This window comes from Diadema antillarum, unplaced genomic scaffold (assembly GCF_040938485.1).
Source record: "Diadema antillarum isolate AM-2024a unplaced genomic scaffold, OU_Dant_1.0 seq00000481_RagTag, whole genome shotgun sequence".
Taxonomy (NCBI): domain Eukaryota; kingdom Metazoa; phylum Echinodermata; class Echinoidea; order Diadematoida; family Diadematidae; genus Diadema; species Diadema antillarum.
In genome coordinates, this window is record NW_027271445.1 from 243,050 (window position 1) to 266,761 (window position 23,712).

The 23,712-nt window shown below is 40.9% G+C and overlaps 2 protein-coding genes across 2 annotated transcripts; both read right to left on the minus strand.

Annotated features, from left to right (window-relative positions):
- Positions 1–1,941: 1,941 nt before the first annotated feature.
- On the minus strand, positions 1,942–6,094 carry LOC139733477 (growth/differentiation factor 8-like). Its single transcript, XM_071644291.1, has 2 exons — positions 5,164–6,094; positions 1,942–3,122 (listed from the first exon to the last, which is right to left on the minus strand). The coding sequence occupies exons 1-2, from the start codon at positions 5,798–5,800 to the stop codon at positions 2,401–2,403; spliced, it is 1,359 nt and encodes a 452-aa protein (XP_071500392.1). The 5' UTR covers positions 5,801–6,094; the 3' UTR covers positions 1,942–2,400.
- An 11,604-nt stretch (positions 6,095–17,698) lies between these two features.
- Positions 17,699–23,223, minus strand: LOC139733478 (uncharacterized). Its single transcript, XM_071644292.1, has 3 exons — positions 23,085–23,223; positions 19,896–21,284; positions 17,699–19,104 (listed from the first exon to the last, which is right to left on the minus strand). The coding sequence occupies exons 1-3, from the start codon at positions 23,167–23,169 to the stop codon at positions 17,795–17,797; spliced, it is 2,784 nt and encodes a 927-aa protein (XP_071500393.1). The 5' UTR covers positions 23,170–23,223; the 3' UTR covers positions 17,699–17,794.
- Between the last annotated feature and the right edge of the window lie 489 nt (positions 23,224–23,712).

Genomic DNA, 23,712 nt, shown 5'->3' on the forward strand with positions numbered 1-23,712 from the left:
ATATGGGGGCGCCATTTCTGTGGTCCCAGCGTATAATCTACAGCTATTTTTCAGCACGACGAAGGGGAGGGGGGAGAACGTCCAGCCAAGCGTCGTCTCAAACGTCCGCGCGTCAAAATCTTAATATCGTTTTGGTTGACGTCGACAGAGGGCGCTGCAAGCATCAACGCCTCGCCGTGGACACGCAGGTTTCATCTTTCCCGCTTTGCTACTCATTCTCCTTTGGAAGACCAATCATACGTGTAGTAATTCGTTGGCTATCATCATTGAAACTGCAACATGATACAATGGTGATTGTTGCGCTTAGTTCCTACATAGAATGACAGCTGGGTAGATGCAAATACAATCTATTGCTGGCATATTTCCTAGGACTTGTTGTTTCAGCGATAAGTTTTTTTTTTTTTTTTTTTTTTTTTTTTTTTGGGGGGGGGGGGGTTTATGGGAGCTTCCTGTGAAAGAATTTGCAAATGACAGACAGGTTTTGTTCATTCATTTCTACTACACGTTTGCTTGAAGGGCTACACGGCCAAGAACCAAAATTTCTAATACATCCTGCCTCGGAATGCTTTCATTCTCACAATATTGATTGATATAAAGACTTTTGCTTGTCAGCGTGTCTTTTTGTCTTCGAATTGTACATTAAAATTTGACACTTACAGGCGTCTTCAAGTTGGTGCCGAAGACTCATAGATCGTTATAACTCATGCGTCATCTACCTGTGCGTCACCCTGCACTATGGGACAGTATGCAATCTTCAGCAAAAGAGCTAGCATCGTACATGTAATACTTTTGAGTATGAGCACTGGCTGGCGTGAAAATTGATGTCCAACAGATAAGCCTATTATCATATCACATTCATTTCATGTCTACAAATGCAATACTCTTCACGAGCATTCCTTAATGAAGTCAGTAACATGCTCCTTTGGTGGATAGCAATGATGTTCTGATGACAATCCTGTTCTCGAAACATGCTTTGAAGAAATAATCAATATCTGCTGATGCCATACCTCTTTCTATCAATTTCCGTAGAATACTGAACTGAGAAGCTTGAGTGTTAACCATGTGATGTTCATTAAAATATACCGATAATTATTTTCTCATACTAGATTAATGCCATCTAACCTATAGCTATAACATGAATCTGTCCCATTTTCAATTAACCCTTTTCTTTATTACGTGCACTCCAACGAGTGCTTACATGGGTTGATTTTGTTTGTATTTTGTTTCACGCTTGACATAATTATGTCATGCTTTAATGTTAATGTTAATCGCCATCCCTAACAATTCCAAAGTCAGCCAATTATTTTGAAGATACTGTATGTCGAAACCCATGGTTCCATCACTTCTTTGAATGAAATCCAATAGCAAAAATAAAAAGAGCAGGTTAAAGGGAATAATGATCTTCTCTCCGTGTAGTTTCTATATATATATTTTTTTTTGGGGGGGGGGATGGGTGGGGAGGATTTAGAAAAATATAAAATTGGCCACTAAATCTTTGGTAAATGTCGCTGTGAGTGATCGGTATCGGGACTGGTGTGTGACGCGTTGACATAGGAAACGCAAGTTCTCAGCCGGGTCTCTAGCAATTACCCCCTGGACAATTACCCCAGATCCTTCCCCTGACCCCAGCTCTAATCCTAATCCTGAAACTAATCCTAACCCTAACCAAAACTCTAATCCTAAACCTAACTCCAACCCTAATCTTTACTCTAACCTTATCACTAACCAGTATTTACCCGAGGGTAAATTGTCCTCCGGGGGTAATTGCCCTGATACATCCCAGCCCGTTATCCACCTTGGCGACTGCTATTAAATAGAATATCATCTTCTTTTTCACAATATTATTTTCATTGAATGAAAATCCAGTCAAAAGACAAATACAAAAGTAACTTTAATCACAACGTTACTGATAATGACAGTAATAATTATTGTAATAACAATAATGACAATAATAATAGTAATAATAATATCACTGACTTTGATATTAATGTAGCTTTTTAAAGAGTGACAATATGAATTAAGGTATCAAGTGGATAATGTCACCAGAGCAGTTTTGCAACACCAGGCATGACCTCAATTTCACACACAAAATTGATACAGTACATAACTCAATCGCAAATCCATGGCATGTGTTCATACTGTAAGCAATTATGATACGACTGTGGGCTGACATTAATCTAACATCATTCATTCATACGCTTCTGATTTCAGAAGATCCCTTTGCACTAGGTCAGATGTTAGACAAGGACGGCACACGCAGTCTGTACATGGTAGAAAAAAGGGCTTAAAAAAGTAATACACCTTACAGTGCCTCATGCTACGACTTTGGTATAATGCAGAAAGAAATGAAATCAGACAAACACGGAAATGATAGCGTCATGTCTTATTCGGATGAAGAGATCACGCACATCCACATTCCAGTACTTTCAGGTTTGGTATGTTCTTTGTGGTCATTGCCGATCCATCTTGATAGTAAATCAGTTGAACTGACGCCAGTCGTTTCGATGTACAGCACGGCATTAGGAGTGCGCGCAAGCTGGGGTCGGTCTCTAGCATACCACGTGTGTACATGATGTCGGAGTGGTTGTACATGTGGTAGATGCCGGAGTCACATGAGCCACGGCAATAGTTCACGACCATTTCTGTCGGATGGATGAGCCAGTCCCAGCCCAACTCTGTCTTTGTGACGGTGAACGCCTGCAGACAGCACGTGGACGGATTGTTCGACTTGCATGTCGCTCCGCGGCGCGCGCGTCGATGCACCTCGTCGCGCCGCACGCGCGTCAACACCCTCACTTCCAGAATCGGCCTAGCAGTCATGTTGATCGTGGCCTCGTGGGCGGGATCTGTGGTCACTTCGAACACGACGGTTGGTTCACTAGACGACCAGGATGGCGACAGATCGATGCCGATCCATCCGCCGGTGTCATTGACACGATGAGAAGCGACGATGTTTGTCTGCGCCAACCTCTGCGTCACCACGACAGACCGCCTGATGGCGCTAGTCGAATTTAAAACGTGGATCCACAGCTTCCCGTCCACGACATCCGCCACCTGTACGCTCTCCGAGAGGAAAAAGCTCATTTTCACCGCCAAGTCGTTGCCAATGCCGTTCGCTGGTCCTTAAAGGGAGAAATATTCGTGAAAGAGAACAGATACAAAGACTTTATTCACGAATGAGATTATGCGTCTTTGATAAAGAGCTTTTTTAAAACTTTCACGTTTATATAACCATCACACTTGATGTCAATATTAGAATCATAATTGATATTACTATCACGGTCATCGTCATCGTAATGTTATCATTATCGTCATTATTATCATCAGTAAAGCTTTTCTTTCGGCAAGCTCTATCCATCAAAGAACAAAAAGGCAACTAACGATGATCGTAACTTTTGTCATGCGGGAGGAGCATGAGATGAACCAAACGAGGATATATCGATCCTGACGAAAATAAAGGGGCAAAAATTTGTGAATTTTCCAGATTCAAAGAGGAATCCTTTCCATTCTTGAGGTGTGTTTGTGTCAAATAAATATATTTCAGGCCAAAAGTCACGCTCGTTATTCGTCCACGTCAGATTTTGAAAAACTATCAATTGGGAGGGCATCGGTAAAAAACAACAACAAGTGGTTGTCTATTCAAAATTTACTGTCAATCAGTTGCAAAGTGGTTGTCTTTTCTGGGTAGAAGTATATACCTTAGGGCCATAAAAGGATGCAAAATTACTGAAATATTATAATTCCTTCCAGGTACGAAGTATTTGTGGAAAGTACAAGGCGGAAACAATGATATGATGGCGATGACAGACACCTATTGAAATTTGATGAGGTGAGAATTGTAGTGTAAATAAACTGAACGCATAAAGCCGATACATTACTGTATATAACAGACAAACAGACAAAAAAAAAACACCGATTGAATGTGTGTATACAAATTATCCTTATGTATAGAATGTAAAAGTATGTAAGTTTGTACGTATAAATATATTGTATTACTTGTGTGTGTGTGTGTGTGTGTGTGCAAATATGTGTTGTGTACAACTTAACTTCCGCGAAGGCTTCCACATTAAATGACAGGTATCAAATTTTGTGAAGGAAAGAGGAAAATGGGAAGTTCGCAGGATGAGCAGTTCCCTCGCAACAGCAACCCGTTGATAGCTCCTGGAGGATTCGACGTTCACCGAGTTCTGGAAGATTCGTTTGTTTACATCTGTGGCTCACGCTCCTGGTTCGATTGGGAAGTACATTTAGCTGCTGCACCACTACTGATTCAGGGGGAGATCTGACCTGCGACAGTCTCCCCTATATTTATGTTTAAAGAAAAACCAACAACAGGCCTTCGTCTCTCTCGAGGGTGGGGAGGGAATGTTTTCTCACCAAATACGTGGCGAAACCTACGCCCCCTTTCATCAATGCGCAGATGTACTATAAAGGTGAAAGTATTAACCGCACCTGGGCGTAATAAAACATTGTGCTCTACTAAGCAAAGATCTAAGAGTTTTCGGTGTCACGTGACACGCGGCTGACCAATCAACGCAATTCTCCCACTGCTCTCTCTCTCTCTCTCTCTCTCTCTCTTTCTGTTGATCTCTCTCTGACTTGCAAGTGACGACAAAGTCTTTTGTCATCTTTTCGTAGGTTTGTTTTGCTTTCGTGTAACTGTGTCAATAAAATCGGATGTCAAAATGATAGAATCATGTCTCCTGCATTGTGTAGCATCAAATCGTCATCATAATTACGATGAATATGATTCGGTTCATTTGATTCACAGGATGTGATAATACAAACAAGTGTTGATGTTTCCTTTTGTCAAATGCTTTGCTTGTATCATGACGAGCATAGAATCTATCTTCTTAACGATCAACCCAACGACACTGCGTTAGTCAGTTTGTCCGAGGAACTTTTTGTCCGGGCTCCCTATACACACACTGTCCCGCCCACGCATGCCCACACGTCCTTGCTGCGATTCACTTTCTGCTGTTTGCTGATGGCTCATTTTATTAACATTGGGAGGATATTGTCATCAAAAGTCAATTTCAAATGCTCTCGATTATTAACCCGAGATATAACTGGAAACTACCATGTCTTAGCCTCTTTCCTTTCAAAATATCTAGTACGTGGCCCTCTTTTCTTACCTAAGCCCGTTTAGAGTAATCGTCTTACCTGCCACTCCTAGTATGAATTGTTTGTCTTTTTCTTTGAAGTCCCTGTCCATGATGTCGGTGTCGTCGTCTTCCCTGTCATCAGCTTTGTTGTTGGCATTTTCCGATTCACCGAAGACCTTCTCCATGACATCTTGGCTGATCGTTGGTGGATTTGCTTTTAGCTTCGGAGGCTCTGAGAGGTTTAGGGCGTCGAGAATCTGCCGCTTGAGGGCTTGGATCCTAAGTTGCTTCTCAGTTGCCGTCATCGTCGATGGTCTCGAACCTTGCTCTCCGGGGTAACTACCATCCTGACCTCGCAGTTTGCAACTTGCACATCCAAATGTCATTGTAGACGACGGCGGAGTCGACATCGACGACGAAGTTGACGACGAAGCCATCTTCGATTTCGACGAGGATTTCGTGGAAGATGGGGAAGATGAAAGACCGGGTGCGACTTCCGGATGGTTACTCGCTGCCATCGACATCGTCGATCTGCGGATCTCTCGACTCAGAGTCACACGAGCATTTTCACCGAAGAGTTGCAGTTTGGGCCACTCTGCAATGCGGGTCGGCGTTGCCCAGAGGTGGATGCAGTTGCATAGCAACACGAGACAGACGATGCAGGCTTGCAGAGGATGTGATGAGGAGCTGGACATTGTGGATGATTCTTTGATGAGAGACGCCGCAATATTTTTCTTCGTCAGTACACGGAGCTGACGAGCAGGCAAGAGCTACTGGACCTGAAATATGGCTGTCTCTCTACCTCATAGACCACGATCCAAGAGTGTCTTACGATGCAATCATTTGCGACGCCCCTCTTTGGCCCAGCACCATGTTCGGCAGGTCCCCAGTAGGAAGAGCCGAACAATCATGCTAATCGCATTTACATGCCTCCGCCGAATGGGAGCGACCAGCGAGCGACATTTCCGTAAATATGAAATGATTTTCACCTTGAATGCCCGGCTTTCGCTCGTTCATTCGGATTGTCATGAGACAATCGACGCTGTGATAGATTGACAAGTTGTATGAAAGTATCCATCACACACACACACACACACGCACATGCACACACACGTACGCACACACACAGACACACATGCACACACACACACGCATACTCTACACAGAGGCGTTCTCGCACACTCGCTCGCATAACATCACAACATGACAACAGAGGAGAAAATTGGTAAACCTGACACGTGACTGATCGAATTGTGTGCCAAGGTAAATTCCTTCATGTGCCCTGCGAGTTTTGCGCTCTGACATACCAGCACGTCAGGGAACGGCAGGTTTGACAGCCATTGCGAATCAGGCTTCAACGATATCAGTAGCGCCATATGACGCAAGTAATTTCCCCATTGTTGGCTGATTCTCTCAAAAGGCCAGAAAGAGGAACGACTGGGTGGTAGTGCGAAAGATGCTAATAGAGTTACAGAGAGGGAGAGAATGAGAGAGAGAGGGTGAAGGGCAGAAGAAAAGAAGAGAAGACAAAGGGGAGGAAGAGTGGAGAGACTTACAGAATGGGAAACATTAGAAGATTGAGGTAGGTTAGCGTAAACAAAAAATAAGACAACGCACGAGAAAATGGAGAAATACGGAGAAGTAACCATGCCTGGAGAAAGCAGATGACTATCTCCGGGAAATGTAGGTACAGGTATGATATGTACCGTGTAATAATATGGAATAAAACTGTTGTGGCACAATAATTCAGAAAACTAATCTATTGGAGACTTATCATTTGCTTTTCCTTCAAAGGATAGCATTTGTTCCCATCTCTTTTTCCACCCTGTTTCAAAGGATGGTCGAAATGAGCCAAATGAAAAGAGACCGGAGGTGTAATGCACCTTTAGCATTTGTCGGCGAGCGTCGGAGAGGCTCGTGGGCGGCTATAGGGATTCAAAGTGAAATCACGGGCTTAATACCTCCAGATTGCAGCAAGAGGATTGGGTGTCGGGAAATCAAATGTGATTCTTTTTCCTTTCTTCACAGCGAATTACAGAGAGATCATAATCATGTCGATGCTAATAACGCATTGATGATGACATTTTATCCAATCCGAGAAACACTAAGGTCTTGATCTAAGCTATTGATAGCCAGGAGATCGAGAATCCATACGGAAACGAGTATACACGTAAGGGTTAAAGAGGATGATTGGGTAGCGAAGATGAAAGTCGAAACTGGGGGTCGGAGGGGTAAGGCCAAGTGTGGTAAACAGCACTGCGGTTATCAACCGCAAACCGTGCATCAGGTTCATGTAGGGTAGGATCTGAATTCCTAGGGGGGCTGGGGGTAAACCGTTTAGGCCCGCAACGCGCACTGCTTCTCTGATTCGATTAAAGTCACAGTTGTGGAGATGGAGCGTTCCCTCTGCCCGCTACCAGGGAAACCGCCCAACATCGGCGTGACACACGGACGGCCAGTGCGTGGGGTCCCTTGCGTTCGTGTGCCGAGTGACGTTGTGCCCCGGTTGTTCAACAGAAGGCTCGTTTGATGACAACTTTTCATTTCATGACTTACTATCCTGATGAAAAAGAAAAACTCGCAAATGATTTAAATGATAAAAATCTTTCAACAACTTGATGAGAAAGTCACGACTATGAATGTCAAATGGAGCTCGCGAGATAACTGAAAATGTAGGACGATTATAAGGTCACCAGAATCGTACCTCCCTCATACTTTGTCCATGTATCGTCACATTAACCTTTTGAATGTTCTTGATAGAAAAACTATCGTCAATATATTTTGTATCAGAACATATGACGCTCACAGGCATTTATTCCAATGTATACATAGCAGACGAGCATAATGTCTCCTGGAGAAATTACACGTCAATGAATCAGAAAGATAGGAAAACTTGGTAAAAGAAAAGCAGTTTATTCAAAATGAGGGGATTTCACTTTAAGGAATTACTCTTTCCACTGTTCGAGATTTGCTGGGAACAACATTGTCCAAGTATGGTTGTGTGGTTTTGTGAGATGAGAACGATGAATTCATGAGTGACGAGGTTAAGCGTGTTCGTTAAATCCAACCATCTTCCCAGCGAGCATTCTTAACATTCTTTTATTTCTTTTTTTTTTTTTGGGGGGGGGGGGAGGTGGGGAGGGAGGGGTAGCATTAGGGGCCAGGCATGTCTCATGTTTTCCTATCTTAAAAGTTCAGAACTATACACGCTTGATGTGTGCAATGGTGTCTTTGAGAGAAGCCTATGTACACTCCCCACTTAGAGGACTTCGCCCTATCGCAGTACGCATTGATTGAGTGATTTATTGATTCTGAATTTCTGCATTCTTTTTTTTTCATATCAAAAATATAAATTGAATTATAACAGAAAGCCAATTGAACAAAATTCTTGAGTAATATTTGAAAAGTGGAAATGTGTGTATGGAAATGGGTGAATGTTTGCCGTAAATTGTACAGCACTGATTTTCTTATTTAAAAAAAAACAACAACAACAAACCTAGAGACGAACATATGCATTCAAATCATATAAAGGATGATGTCAATACGTTTCGCGAAATGTCAGTTGTTTGAAAAGTAATACCCTCCTGTGTGTTAACTGGCGTGGAAAAGTATAGCAGATTCTTCCCGTGGATTAGAGAAAATGGTCCAAGCCTTCCAAATGCGAGGGCCTGAGTTCGAATCCTTCCCGTTCGCTTTCAACCATGGACAATGTGTCACGATGTGCCTCTTCGTCCATATGCAGGTGCTTACGTGGGAACCTGCTACGGCTGGGATAATGACAGTCGTGAGACCCATGGATCGAAGAGAAGTAAGTTGTAGAGGAATATTGCACTGGCTAAGTGGGACCATGTCAATCCTCATGATTACCATTGTAACATTATCATTCTTGCTAACATTGCCCAATTTAAGTGTGCAGAATACAGAAATACTGGTTATTGTACTTATAACATGACATCTGAAATCTGGATGTTACTAATCTTCTCATGGACCCATCCTACAGTCATAGCTCTTTGGTCATGCTAAATTATCTCACATAAACTTAATGCAATTGGACTTAGAAAATTTGTGCTGGTATTCTTGAACATGTTTTCCAATATTTGAGCATTAATTATAATGTTTTTGTTTGACATTTTGATGATCTGTTATTGCACTAATGAATGAGGACATTTTCTGATGTGTATATGAATTTCTATCTTTATTAATTGATTAATCAATCAATTAATTTATTCATTTGTTTAGTTAGTTAGTTAATTATTAATTCATTTATTTACTTATTCATTTACTGCTGACAAACTAATCATATTTGATGCCTTAACGGTGTGTCATCCGATCGCTACTCTAAAATCCTCCCCACCCTATCACCCACCCCATCCACACCATACCCATACACGCACGGTCCATAAGGGCAGAGCTCGAAGTGAACAATGGAACTTTCTTCCAGAACATGCCAGCGGGCAAGTGGCGGGAGACAGACATCACAACATGGAGACATTGTTCCTTTTCTAATGATGACCATCTGTGGAGTCATGACCTTCTGCTTCTTCTTGAAATGAATTACTGACAAATCAAAAAGGCAGATTATGGAGTTGCAACAGAGTCGCAACTACCACCAGGTATCAATTTTGGTAATTGTGATAAAAGCCTTATCGCGTTAATGTAGAGATGCGCATTCACATAACAATGACTTTTGGGAGTAATACTGAAATCTATTGAAAACTTATTTGTTTCACGATGTTTGAACTTCTCCGATTTCTCTATCTTACCTTCATACTCACATCTTCGAGTGCGGTTCGAGTATTTCATTTACCAGACTTGGCGAAATATAAATTGCAACTATTACTACTATCATTATTATCATATTGTAAAATCCATACTTATATGCTCTGACACCTAACAATCATGGTTCTTCTTCTTTAGTCCTAGAAAAAGTATGGACACAACCTAACAAATCAAGAGAGTCTGCTTACTGATGACCCTGCCCATCAAAGTAATATCTTTCATACCGTGTTTGAGGTAGTTATCATCCTTTACTCGATTTATATCATCTTCTTCATTATCTCCCCCATATTATTAATGATGGAAAAATGTGCATTTGGTAAAGACAAATTTATCCTAAATATGAAATAAACATAACGCTTTTTTTCATCCTTTATAAAACATGATAGCAGATTACTGACTCTGTACATGTATTCTTGGGAACAAGTAAGTTCTTATACTAGACAACTCTTCCACAGATTAGAAGAGAGAGAGAGAGAGAGAGAGAGGGGGGGGGGGGGGAGAGACAGGATTTTGTAAGGAATGATCTACTAACTACAGTCCCTCTCCGTTGAAAACCCTCACTGATGGGCTACATGTAGAATGTAGAATGAAAGACAAATCCAAAAGACGAGCATGATTTTCAATATATTCGACTATAAAAACACATTTTTATCTGTTACCATATTCCATGATCAAAAGAAAAGAACCTAAATGATTTATTAATTAATGCAAGTTGCAATTATTTCATTGTATCTTGTTAAATTCAACATTCGATATTCATCACCTTATTTTTTCGAATCCACCTTTTCTGGTGAAATATTGTAGAACGGATAGGCTGAACAGACTCCTTTCCTCATCGTTGTCTAGAAGTTTGCTTGGATTCTTCTCTGATTTTCAAAGCAAACTGACATGACCTTTGCCAGAAATTCTGCAGATTGGGATATGATTATCAAATTTCCCACGAAATGTATCATAAAAATATACATAATGCAATGAAAATGAAAATTCTTAGCTACAGACATTTAAAAAAAAACTTTCGGAGAATCTTTTCTCGATTAAATTCGTTTGTCCTTGTATCATAGTGAATGACAGTTTGCAGAAAGGATCAGAGGGAGAGAAAGGGAGGGGGAGGGAAAGAGGGCCAAATGTACTTGATCTTCACATTCCAGAGTTAGAAAGGTGAAAACGCAGTCAAATTTAGAGAGCATATATACAAAAACAGACGTCTATCCATAACAGATCCCAACTGCCAAAGGGCGGTGACTTTCTAGGAAGTGTTTGCGTTTTTATCGCGTTTTGAAAGAACTGCCTTTCAAACAGATTTCGCCCAAAACGATTTTGGTAGTTCTGTGTCGGCCTCCTTGGTAATGTATTTATCATCTTACATGTGGTCATTCTACATGACTCAGAGTTTGACTGGGTTCTTAGAAGAAACCAATTATAGACATCCAAATGTCTAACCACGAAGGGACTCATATGTGATTTTCCATGATAGCCACGAATTAAATGTATTTACCGAATGATTTTTTTTTCTTTGTAATTGCGTTTTTGTGTTTTACATTTCTCACTATGGTGGGTGTGTGCGATCGTTAAAAAGGTGTTTCTCTGATTTACAACCCCCTCTACTTAAAAAAGAAAATGTGACTGATCAGATGTCTCCTATTGAGAGAAAAAAGATGTGTCTGATCAGAATGTCACATTGTACTCTGTACTTTTATCGAAATGAAATGAAATAATGAAATGAAATGAAATCAAATTAAATTAAGTGAATGAATTTCGTGGGAAGCGTGATGTGGACAAGATTGACCTAGATGGACCTCATACTTCAAGATTTTAAGATGAATAACAGATTTCCTTCCTACCACCTTCCAAATCATCCTCATACGCACGATGAAGAGGAATGACTACGTTTGAAAAGTGTGATGCCCTTTTGGACTCGAGTGACACAATACCGGGTGATGCCAGGTGGAGTTTAGTTGGTAACTATAAACCTTCTCCTAAATTGACTTCATTCTTCTCGGGTGATGATTTAATATTTGTTTTAATCCATGTCGCCGCTACGTAAACATTCAGATAATTTCAGTGAAAAACAGAATGGATTTTGAATTACCCATTGTCTGGAAAGCTTTCCACACAATCTCCAGTCGTTGATAGTCATGCATAGCTTACACTTGAATGCAATTTGTTTTTCGTAATAGAAGGTCAAAGGTAATCGTCAAGTGATGAAGGCATGACAGGTATTTTTCATCACGTAATGAATCTAATAAAAAGAAAGTATTCACACCAGGGGGGCTCAGTTTGACAACTTGGTGATATCAATATTGAGAAACCGAATAAACAAATAATTTGATAAGTCTTTCTGAGACAAATTATATCGTCGCAATCAAAGATAGGCCTATCAAATGAATTTTGTAAAATTCCATTAGAAAATAAGAAATACCGGCTCGATAAAAACAATAAATAGTCGTGTTTGAAGAGGGTTCAATATCCTTACAAAATTGTACTCCATTTTGGAGGCTGCATTATCCTGTTCTTGACGTTAGGGAAACTACATTGTTTTGGCGAGGCAGTCGCCTGCTCTTGATATCTTGTAGAGGAGTTTAAGAATTCTATACATCTGAGTGCAACCTTGTAACACATCTCATACACAATGCATTTTGTGCATTGGTCTCGATGGGGAACCATATTAGCAGATGACAACTTAACAAAGCTATTACATTGTTCCATCTGGCTTTCTGTGACCCCGGTCTGTGACGAGAGTCTTGGTATGGCAAGCACAGATGCATGAACTTGGAAGTAGTGTAAAGTGGTAAGTCGTTCATTTTATCGTTTGTTCTTTTTTTTAATTACTTTTGCTTTGTTTTTGTTTTGTTTTGTTTTGTTTTTTGACACATCGTCCTCGGTGAAGACGGTCGTACAGTATTTTACCTTTAAATAAACAAACATACACACACTGCCTTCCCGAATGAAGAACACAATTCCTTCAGCAATCACAGTTGCTGACTCTGTTGCCGTTTGGTAAGTTCCTTTCCACTCACTGCTGAAGATGTTCATTGTTTGAGATGAAAAGTCTGATTGGTGGGCGTATTCCTGGACGCGAAAGGATCGGCACCGGGGAGGAGGTGGGGGAGAGGAAGACTGAGGGCGGGGCTTTGTCTCTTAGCAAGTGCTAGATGCATTTACTATGGAGGATTGCATCGTTCGTGTCATGAAGATGGGCGCAAACTTGGCAAGAGCCTATCATCACGTCGTCTACTCCCGCTCACGCTCAATAAAAACCAGTCACACATATTAAATCAATGGTTATTTTTTTTTTAATGTGTCACACAGCTAATCTGGTTCAAGCTTCCTCTGCCTCTACATGATCCCCTATTCCAGCGATAGACAAGTTACAATAATGTACTCAAATATTTTTAATGGATCTAAAATCGAGCTAACCTATTCTCCCGTATCTGGAAAATAGGCTTACAGCTTATTTCTTAAAAATTAAGTTACTACTTATCACCAGATGCTATGTCAAGCAAGCCTTAAGGGAAAATTTCTGGTTGTCTATAGTTATCAAATTTGTACGACTTTATAAAAAAGTATGCCTGTATGTATTATAGAACGATGTACATTTCAGTAAACCAGTCTACCAAAGCGCGGAGAAATAGGTGTATCCATACATTTTCCTTTGGTGTTATAATAATTGCTGCTCCTCATTAAGTCATTTTGAGGGGGGCAATGTGTTTGCCTTGGTCGTCTTGAGTTATTGACATCAAATTCGATTTTGTCACAATTTGTAGCAAGCGATCAGAACCTACACATCCATGATAATACTTTTCATGCTTTATCATCTTCTACAGCTAAAGCGTATATAGGTAGATCATATTGCAAGGCAACAGATCAATACCTCCCGGTAAAAACACAAAAGAAAATGTGGCAACATGTGCGAAGTATCTCTTTAAAGGGATAGTATAGTTTTGGTTGAGACCTATAACTTCAGGTTTCTAACAGTTTTGGGTGAGATAATGAGAAACCTCCTATGAAATATGAAAGATCATGTAATTCCAAGAGGCATTCAACGTGTATTGGATGAAAATTGGTTTTGAAATACCTGAGATACCCAAAACAGAGTAATCCAAATAAAAGGTGGGACCCAGCTTTTGTTACGATCGCTTTATTTTACTTTGTTTTTGGATGTCTCAGCCATTCCAAAACCGATTTTCATCAAATAAACTTTGAATTTGTCTTAGAATGGTGTGCTCTGCACTATTTCATAAGTGGTTTCTTGGTATCTCGCAAAGAGTTAAAAGGCTAATCCTCGCCTCCACCAATACTGTACCATCCCTTTAACATTTCAATCTGGGTGAGAAAAACTCTCAGTTACGGGACCACACACAATAATGTGGGGACATGGAGACCATGAACGTGACGTCAAGTGGCGGTAAGTAGAAAATGAAATTTTCTGTGCGTGCCATTATATAATGCCCTCCTCTGTCCATGATATCCACGATTCCCTAGATTCGAAATTACGCGTGGTAGGAAAATTCCACGTCGTGATCAATTCAAAATTTGACACGTCTGCACGAAATAGTACAATAAGTCCTACATGTCGCACGTTATACGATTAGATGGGTTGATGACGTCATAGCCTCGAAAATCTCCCAGCCCCTTGCGCATATTATGTGGAATAACTTTGGACCATGGATAAATTCTTTAAAAGAAATAGGAATGATTGTCGTATCATATCATTCTAGAGCTTGAATAATTCTGCATGGATACCTTCAGAGAGGATTAATTTCAATGGTAAATTATTGACACAAAGTCCTATTTTTTCATTTAAATGCTATTTAAAAGATAAAGAGGCGATAGCAACATCGTTAAATTCTTATTCCGCAGGCCTATGCGATTGTAACTGATATTGATATCTCCTGAAAACATCGCGGAAGCTATACAATTCTACAGTTCTTTAATTTTGGATAGATGATAATGACTTCACAATTCTGTTCTATGAATACTGCTTTCTGGTGTTGGGTCGATTTTGGTTACTATTTTGCAGTCTTGTTTACTTGACTCTATTCATACTTGTTGAACTTAACTGAAACATTGCGCTGAATTGAATCTCTCTTTAGTGGACCAAGTATTATGCTGTCTGTACTAAATCAAACACTGAATAGTATTTCCCTTTAACGGACACATCGAAAGAATGTATTCGCTACATGTGACGGCTGATGGGAAGTGGAAACTCCACGTCACCTTGTGACAGCATAAACATGCATGCCTGATATCTAGATTCGTAAGTACTGTAAAGTGTACTTCACCTTGTTTTCTTTTGAAGTTTTGATGGCGTAATAGGGGCGTATAATAATCGTCTGTAATACAAGTATCCATTATCAACTTTACATACACAGTCACGCGCGCAAAAACTCACACCACACACCTAATTTGGTTCAGCCGACTATACGTGATGATACATACAGTAACATAAATTGCATCCACCTTCCCATTCTGGGCTAAATTTCACTTTATCTATATCGCCTCTTCATTTTCCTCTTCTTGGATGGCCATTAGGGGCCTACTACCGTATTTTCTTAATGTGATTTTCTTTGTCATATTTGAATGCAGGCACCTTTCATAGAATACTGTGCTTTCAGAGACGTCCATCAATATCTCGCATCAAATTACGTCACATGTATATCGGCCTACTTACATGTACGTTTGTGTTTCTTTTTAATGCAGAACTAAAATCAAGTCAAAAACTTTTTAGCTTCCTGTAGCATTTTTTATTAAAAGATCTATACACTTGTATAAGCATAAACAAAAGTATTACACATTCATCGCTCTTGTTGTTCATGAAACATTGCTGGACTATGTCGTTACCTCATGACGCCTGTGCATTACATGTGAAACTATACTACAGCGTAGGCAGAGACTCCAACCTCAAGCACCTTCTCATCTGGAGATTCTCCCGCCTGAAACCCCTAGCAAACGGGAGACTCCAACTTGATGTGCGCGAAGTTCTTTGTGGCCGGGGTCCAGCTCTGGGGTTCTAGATGCTATCTCATGGTATCTAAGGCTTATTTTTCAACATACGATGACACTAAGTAAGAAATCATTTAAAGCGGGAGAAATTAAATCTCAAGCGGGAGAACAGGAAATTTTGCAAAAATGGGCTTTCGGCAGGAGATCCTCCGTCGAAAGCGGGAGAGTTGGGGTCTCTGCGTAGGTCTGCTTAGACAACTGCCAACAGAGCGAACGTTAGAGATTCGCAATAAAATCCTACATGCAGCTCACACCCATTCTGCAACCATGTTCATGATTGAAAGGAGACCTCCGGATGATTTTCAGACTTTTACATATGAACAACTATAAATTGGGTATACTAGGTACAGAGTTTCAAAATTTATAGTGACTGGGATGAGGAATAAAATTTATAACCAATCACAATGAACAAGGATGATGACATGGCAGCCTCACTATACGAACGCACAAGTCAGGGCTCAAGGAAGCAGGACAAGAGGAGTAAGCATGCATAAATTCGTCACAGGTGAACTTGTTAAGCACGTGGTATTGTAATGGAATTACATGACTATATTTCTGAATTATGTGAGGCTCGTATGTCATCATCCTTGTTCAGTGTAATTTGTTTTGGGTTTTCCAGAGTATTGATTTCTCTGCTCAAGGACCGCAATAAATGCCACAAATCTATACATTGATCTGCGCTCCATGATGTAAAATCATGAATATCGTCTGGAATGCCCCTTTAAGTCAAACTGCAGAGAAAGAAAGTGGCCTTTAATTGCTTTCCAGTGGAAGTGAAAACAGCACACTATAGATGAATATAATGTCACGTGACTGGAAGGCTATTTTTGTTTCCTCTATTTTACCACATATACAAAAATCTACTCAGCATCGTGGGCATTTTGCAGATTGGACCCTGCTATACAGGGAACGAAATAGCAATTTCGAAATAACATTCTAATGGTATCATGAAATCAACAAATGCCACTAAATAAATGAAAAAACCCACACATAATAAATGATCTCAAAAGTGTAATTTGTTTTGGGTTTTCCAAAAAATTGGCTTCTCTGCTCAAGGGTTATAATAACTTCCACAAATCTATCCATGAAGCTGTCGATTATTTACTACATGGTGTGGAAGTAGGAAAGTCCTCTGGACTTCCCCTACAACTCCTGTCGAAACACATTGGCATATCGAGTATATAGCATTCATGCATTTCTTTTTTTCACTTGGAATAAAGTGAAACACGAAAAGGCCTACATATTTCACTTCATCTAGGCTCCAAACATTGATTTTATAATCATATTCTATACTACTTGTACTTGGGATTAAAAGGCGGGCAATACACCAATATTGCTTAGATATCTTCAATAAATATACTGTAATATATATATAGTTATTCAATTCATGATTAATACTTCTTCAACTCTTTAATACATTTCAGTTATCAAACTAAGTTTTCATTATTCTACAGGTGACTCTAAGAGCAATATCTTAACTAAAACTAGATTTTCATACGATATTTTGCTGCTTAAAAAAAGTCATGTATAATGCAAACATTAAAAAAAATCAAATGTAATTCCAATTTCAATTTCAATTTTATTTCATTTTAATATTTCTCAGTACATTAGATATAACAAAGTACAAAAAATCGATAATATCCGGCTAGCATGCACAAATTAAGTTTGTATCTGAGTATATCCCATATAGTCCATCAAATTAAATCAAATGGGAATATTTTAAGGAAGCGTCGATTTAAGACTACGTTGTCTCATGTGAAGAGGTCTTCAAGAGCCATTACAACAGTTTATAAAAGCTTATATAATGTGTGTGTGTCTCTGTGTGTGTGTGTGCGTGTGTGCGCGCGTGCGTGCGATTGCTTATGTGGCACATGTACTGCAATGCTTATGAAAAATTCTGTTTTGATTTAAAACATTCCTGGGCATGAATATCCAGAGGTGGGAGAAAATCCGTAAAGAACGACAGATACCTTTGCACCTCCAGTATTCAAAATGTTATTCAAATTATCGTCAAGGCGTTTCCGGGCAACGCAGACCTCCGAGGAAATGAACGGTTTCGACCACTCGGACGAGAGTATCGGTACGCCGTTCAGAGCGATGTTGGCGATTGCGGAGCAACGAGTAGCAAGGTTGGCGAATTTGGTCGTGTCATTTTGGTTACGGATGTTGAAGGATGCCAAGAGGATCTCTTCCTGCGGAGACTGACCCTCAGCATCGAGACTAGGAACCAATGTTTGACTGGGTCGAGAGAATCCAGAGGTGTGATTGAGGGGGCGGTCGTTGGGCACCTGGTACAGTGAGACCGGTTGGTTTGCATCAATCAGGGCGTGCAAGCCTCTCTCCTCGCTCAGATAAATCTTACGCACGTTCCCAGGACGCAGGGGCTCCGGTCTTCCGTCGTTGATCCTGATTTCTGTTCCGCGTCTAGATGCCATAATGTAAACCGTAGTGTCGCCCCTGCTGTACCCCCTGAAAGCCGAGACTGCATAGAGGTGTCCCCACCTCTCCACAGGTAGCAAATGTTCCAGCATGTGGCCACATCGAGTCGAATATGGCTCTCCGTCTGGGAAGAGTGTGAAGCCACACGTGGTTCCAGACATGACCGAGATGGGCTTACTTGCGACAACATGTGTGCCGGTGTGATCACCATACGACATGAAGAAGAGTGCCTGTTTGCGTCGGAGACTGAATGCGACCGAGGTCCCCGCGTAATGGACCCGATTCCTGAAGCTGAGGCTGCCTCGGAGACTGAGCGAAACTAGCGTGTCGTTATGGAGACCGGTTATGATGAAAATATTGAACTCACTGGAAGACAATTCGACGGAGCCAACGATGAAGTATTCCATGCCCATCATTGGACGGGGTAGGGCAAGGAAAGCATCGGACTTGTCGCTAAAAGCGTCGTTTAGTCCGTGAACCAATACGTGACCGAAAGCTCGTATCTCCACCGGACTGCCCGTTTCGTCTCGGGAATCCCTCAGAATCACGCTTGCCGGAAGCCTGATCTCGACGCCCCTTTCGCCTGCCGGTATCGTAAACAGATGCATAAAGCGACCGGAAGTAACTGACCCTTGAATTGGAGTGGAGTCCTCGTGGCCTTCTGCGCGGCTGATGAACAGTCTAGGTCCCTCTCCAGAGACAGGGAAGTAAGTAGCAAACGAAACGTAAAACTCACTGCCAACAGCTGAGGACTGGCTTGGATTGGCCAGCGCTGCTCCTGCAATGGCAAATCAGAGCAATACAGAAAGCTGCAGAATCGATGTGCAGTATTGTCATATAATCCATTTTGATATCAGCTGTGTACGCTCATATGCATGCTCAGTTTATCTTCATTTCACTTTGAAGAGACAGACCGGAATTTGTCATTACTTTGCTTGTAAGGAAATATTCATCTGCTTCTTTGTCATATTGACATGCGAAAGGCTTGAATTGGACTGATAAACATTCAAAGATCATGGTCTGAGATGATATGTCATGATTTTGGTTTTTCTTTTATATCGAAATCATTTTATTTTTCCTTTGATGGGACGTGACTGAATCATTGTTATCATGATAAAAGTTTTATATCATGATTGTAAATACATAATTTGAGGAATTAGATTGGCGACGGCTAGATCTTTTGAATACCTTACAAGAAGTGCAGAATGTTTAAGAATTGTTCACTTTTTTTGAAGCTGAATGACGTGATAGTGTTAGGTTTGTCTCACGCTTTTTCGAGACTACAGTGCTCCATAATCAGATTGAATTCTAGTGGACACACACAAAAAAGCTCTTAAAACAGGGGACGGCTTGGATTTCAAACACTGGGTTTAGCTTACGGGAAACCATATTCCATATAATTTACAATTTGTCATGACCTTCTATAACTCATTTTTGGTGATTTTAGGAATTGGAGGTAGCACCAAGTGTTACAACATTTGCTCTTCTGTTGAAATGCTGCATCTGACTGTTACCTCGAAAAAAAAACCTTCTACAATTATTCATAGTAAAGGCAAGTGTAATACTTACCACTTCTTGTCCCGTCTAATCCGACTGGAAACCCATATCCTCCATGCGTCCCGTGTCCAAACACGTATGACGACAAGAAGCAAGAATCTACGTCGACGTCTGGTCCTGATGAGAGAGTGTGGTATCCCGATGGAACCTGATACTGAGACCAACAGACCCCGTCGGTCAGTTCGGAATATCCAGCTGGGGTCACAAGACTCCTGCTGCTACTTCCCCAGGTGAGACGACGAAAACAAGCGCAGTCGTAAAGAACGCTGAGGTAGTGGTTCATTTCAGCAGTATCGACCTTATCCGTTGCGTTGATAGTTGCAAATGCAATGCTTGGGGCTGCAGGAGACAGCGGTGGAATAAGTGTCATGGTAGGGGAGCGCTTCTTACAGCCTTTCTGACACGCTCCGTGGTAAAGCGCGAAGGCCGCCACCAGTACTGGTTTCATGGACGTGATGTAGACTGTCTCCATCCCCCGGATGTCGATTTCTTGACGATACCTCATAATACGCCCAGAACTTGTGCCGATTATGACGTTGGTGTCGTCCTCAGATTTAAGGATTCTGATCTTAGTCAGGACGTCCTCAACAGGTTGCGTGTGACGTCTACCTTGGCGAGTCTGCGGGCCACCCATCAAAGGTCTGTAGATGAAGTATTTGCCCCATGCTCGTGTCGGAGGAAGCTGCTCTACCATGTGACCACATCCGCTCCTTACAGAATGTTCCAGCTTTATGGTTCCACAGTCTACTCCAGATAGTACAGCAACTGGAGTCGGGGCTGAGATTTGCGTCCCGGTAAGATCATCAAGACTCTTAAATTGGAGGACCTGATACTTTGTCAAATTGAATTTCAGGACCGACCCAAGCGCAAAGAAGCGATCATTGTAAGAAATTGCCTCACCCGGTCTGATGGTTACCTCTGTAAATTCGTCGATTCCAACAACAGCAAACTGCGAATGTCGGCGAGTATTTCCCTTCTTCTGTTTCATGGACATGACGAAGTACTCCACAGGGTCAGTCTCTGCTCCGAGCGAACTGACCGGAAGCGCAAGAAATCCTTCCGATCGGGAATGCCGCTCCTCTTCTGCCAAACCGTAAACGAATACGTCGTCGCTGGCATCGACGCGGATTCCGTTGGGAAAAATTCCACTTCCATGCTGGAACGCCTGGTAGGGTAACCGCACCACTGCCTGACCTCCTGGAGGAATGGTTGCCGTGTCGAAGACCTCGACGAGAGGCATGCTGACGTTCACGAAAACGGTGGAAGCCGAGTCCGGCGGCGCGGTGATGCTCAGTTTCGGTCCTCGCCAAGCATCCTCGTGTTGCTGGAGACAGTTGTCCATGAAAGCGAAGACGAAATGGCGACCCTTCGTTGGTGCCTGTGGTTCGTACCGGAATTCATCTGCCAGAGAACATAAGATGTGTTACTCAGTCCACCTAATTGACTACTGTTTCAATCAAACTGGACATCATTACGAGAGAAAAACGAAATCACTCAACATTCATCCATCTCTTGCAAGCACACACACACACACACACACACACACACACACAAAGGAACAACAAAGAAGAATAACAATGACTAAATATGATTTTAAATAAATCTATTCAAAGTTTACCTTACCCTTCAATGCACAATCAGCCAGAAAGACATTAGAATGTTTGTTTTTACTGAATTGAAGACATTTCTCATTGTATCGGTATTGGAACAAAACTCTTACCCACTCGCATTTTCATGATTTCGTTATATTACTTCTTCTAAATCTTATTGATATTTTGACTTCATGACAGTAGCATTTAAATCCTCCTTGATACTGTGTCTGAGGACTTGCCAGGGTTTCGCCAACATTAACATCAAAGAAAAGTAGTAGAGCATTACGCATGAAAACGATTATGTAAAATGTGTTCTGAGTCAAGCCAATGTAAAATGTTGTTCGTACAGCAATGAAGTAGTTTATTTACTTTGATTAATGCGTGATTTATCATATTGATCATCAAAGATTACATTGCACGTAAACAGACTGAGGTTAGATTGTGAGTTTAGACCATACAGTTCGTCCTTCAGAATTTTCATCATTTACGTTTTTGACTTAGGCTCTCTATTTTTTTTTTCATAGCCTTCTGAATTTGTTTTTCAGCTTAATCACGGGAAACATGTTTTTTTTTTCTTCTGTTTTGGCATTTCCTCCTGCATATGAAGGCAGCGGAAGGACGTAAAACGTCTGGTAATTTGGAGGCTGTGACTACAGTTTAACAGCCGAATAGTACTGTGAGAACTATTTCGGTATTCTAAGTAGGATGGTGTAATGGTGATTGTAGGTGATAATGACAATATGGAGATATGACAATATGGTGATAGCTATTGGCAGGTACTTTCATATGGCAAGTTGTATTGCTTTGAACTCAGTCCAAACAAACAGTATAGTGATAAAGACTGTGGCCAGTGCATGGTAATGGCATGTAAAAACAATTAGCGTAACTCCAATTTTAATGACTACAAAATGACAACAGTTACACGGTTAAAAACCAACAAAACAGATATTGAATAAACAATATGTATTTATATGCAAATATGTATATGTATATGTATATGTATATGTATATATATTATACAAATATACGATTTATATATACATATATGTAATATACATACATATGATTCATATATGTGTGTATATATATATATATACACTGTACATAAACATATATGTAAATTCATCACACTATAAACTACAAACTACATATTTTCTTCAAAATAGAGGTGGCGGTCTTACATCGACAGGCATAAAATTGTGCACGTCCTTTGAGCTGGCAACAGTATACAACAACAACAACAACAATAAAGAATGCGACATTCAAATGATTAAAAGCAGGCATTTAATTCTATCTAAAGTTTCGGCATACCAGTTCTGACACATGGGGAATCGTAATATTACAGACCAGTAAAGTGGGGGAAGCATATTACATAGTGTTAGGCGAAGCATCGAGAAAACGTTTGCATGATGTTAGGCCAAAGTGCAACGGCTCTGCTGAGTTTATGGACAATTACCTTAATGCAGTAGGGTCTACAATATATAATCCAGTGCTCTTCACAAAGTTAAAAAGACATCACGCGAAATCAATCAAATTAAGTTTATATGTAAACCATAGCAAGTGTCACTTTTATGGCTAAGTAGAGCGAAGATCTAACGAGTTTGCCTACCCCGAATTCTTGCAGCAGCTGTTGTCAAAAGCAAAGCAATGCAGAAAAGGGTGAAGGAACTGCGTAGCGAACCGTTGGACGACATCTTTTAATGCCCTTGTCACGAATCCGTCTACTAACTCTTCGCCGATCGAGGTCGTACACGTGATGAGATGTTACCATGGACCACAGAGCTACATCGAGTAGGTTCGCTCTATTACTGTGAATTCAACTATAATAAGAGTATGGAACAATATCGTGAATATACAGTACGTGCACACTGTTCCCCGCTTCCCAGGAGGTTCGCTGTCGTCTGCTCTGGCACTGACCCGAACACGAAATTCCAAACCGGACCACGGTTCACGTTACAATAACTGTAAACAGCGGGGCGTCACACAAAGGAGGTGACTTGCGATTTCATGTCAGGGATGGTTTATAGGGAAATGTGTTGCACGACTACCGGGCCGTATCGTGTGCGAAGACTTTCATGAGTACGAAGTCGAGTGTGTTTTAATGCTTATTCTCTCACTTCGAAAACGCTAACTATTCTCTTACTTGTCGTTCAAAAGTCAAAAATATGCTCTAGGCAAGGACCTATGCTTTAGGCAAGAAAGGTCATGTTTTATAATTTGCATAAACAATCCTGTAA

What these genes read in the sequence shown, in the direction of transcription:
- LOC139733477 (XM_071644291.1), bottom strand. Translation starts at nt 5,800, where the DNA reads ATGTCCAGCTCCTCATCACATCCTCTGCAAGCCTGCATCGTCTGTCTC. An exon ending in ATTCATACTAGGAGTGGCAG is followed by an intron (nt 3,123 to 5,163) that starts GTAAGACGATTA and finishes TCTCCCTTTAAG; the next exon opens with GACCAGCGAACGGCATTGGC.
- LOC139733478 (XM_071644292.1), bottom strand. Translation starts at nt 23,169, where the DNA reads ATGTCGTCCAACGGTTCGCTACGCAGTTCCTTCACCCTTTTCTGCATT. An exon ending in AGCTGCTGCAAGAATTCGGG is followed by an intron (nt 21,285 to 23,084) that starts GTAGGCAAACTC and finishes GTTCTCTGGCAG; the next exon opens with ATGAATTCCGGTACGAACCA. An exon ending in ATTAGACGGGACAAGAAGTG is followed by an intron (nt 19,105 to 19,895) that starts GTAAGTATTACA and finishes TTGCCATTGCAG; the next exon opens with GAGCAGCGCTGGCCAATCCA.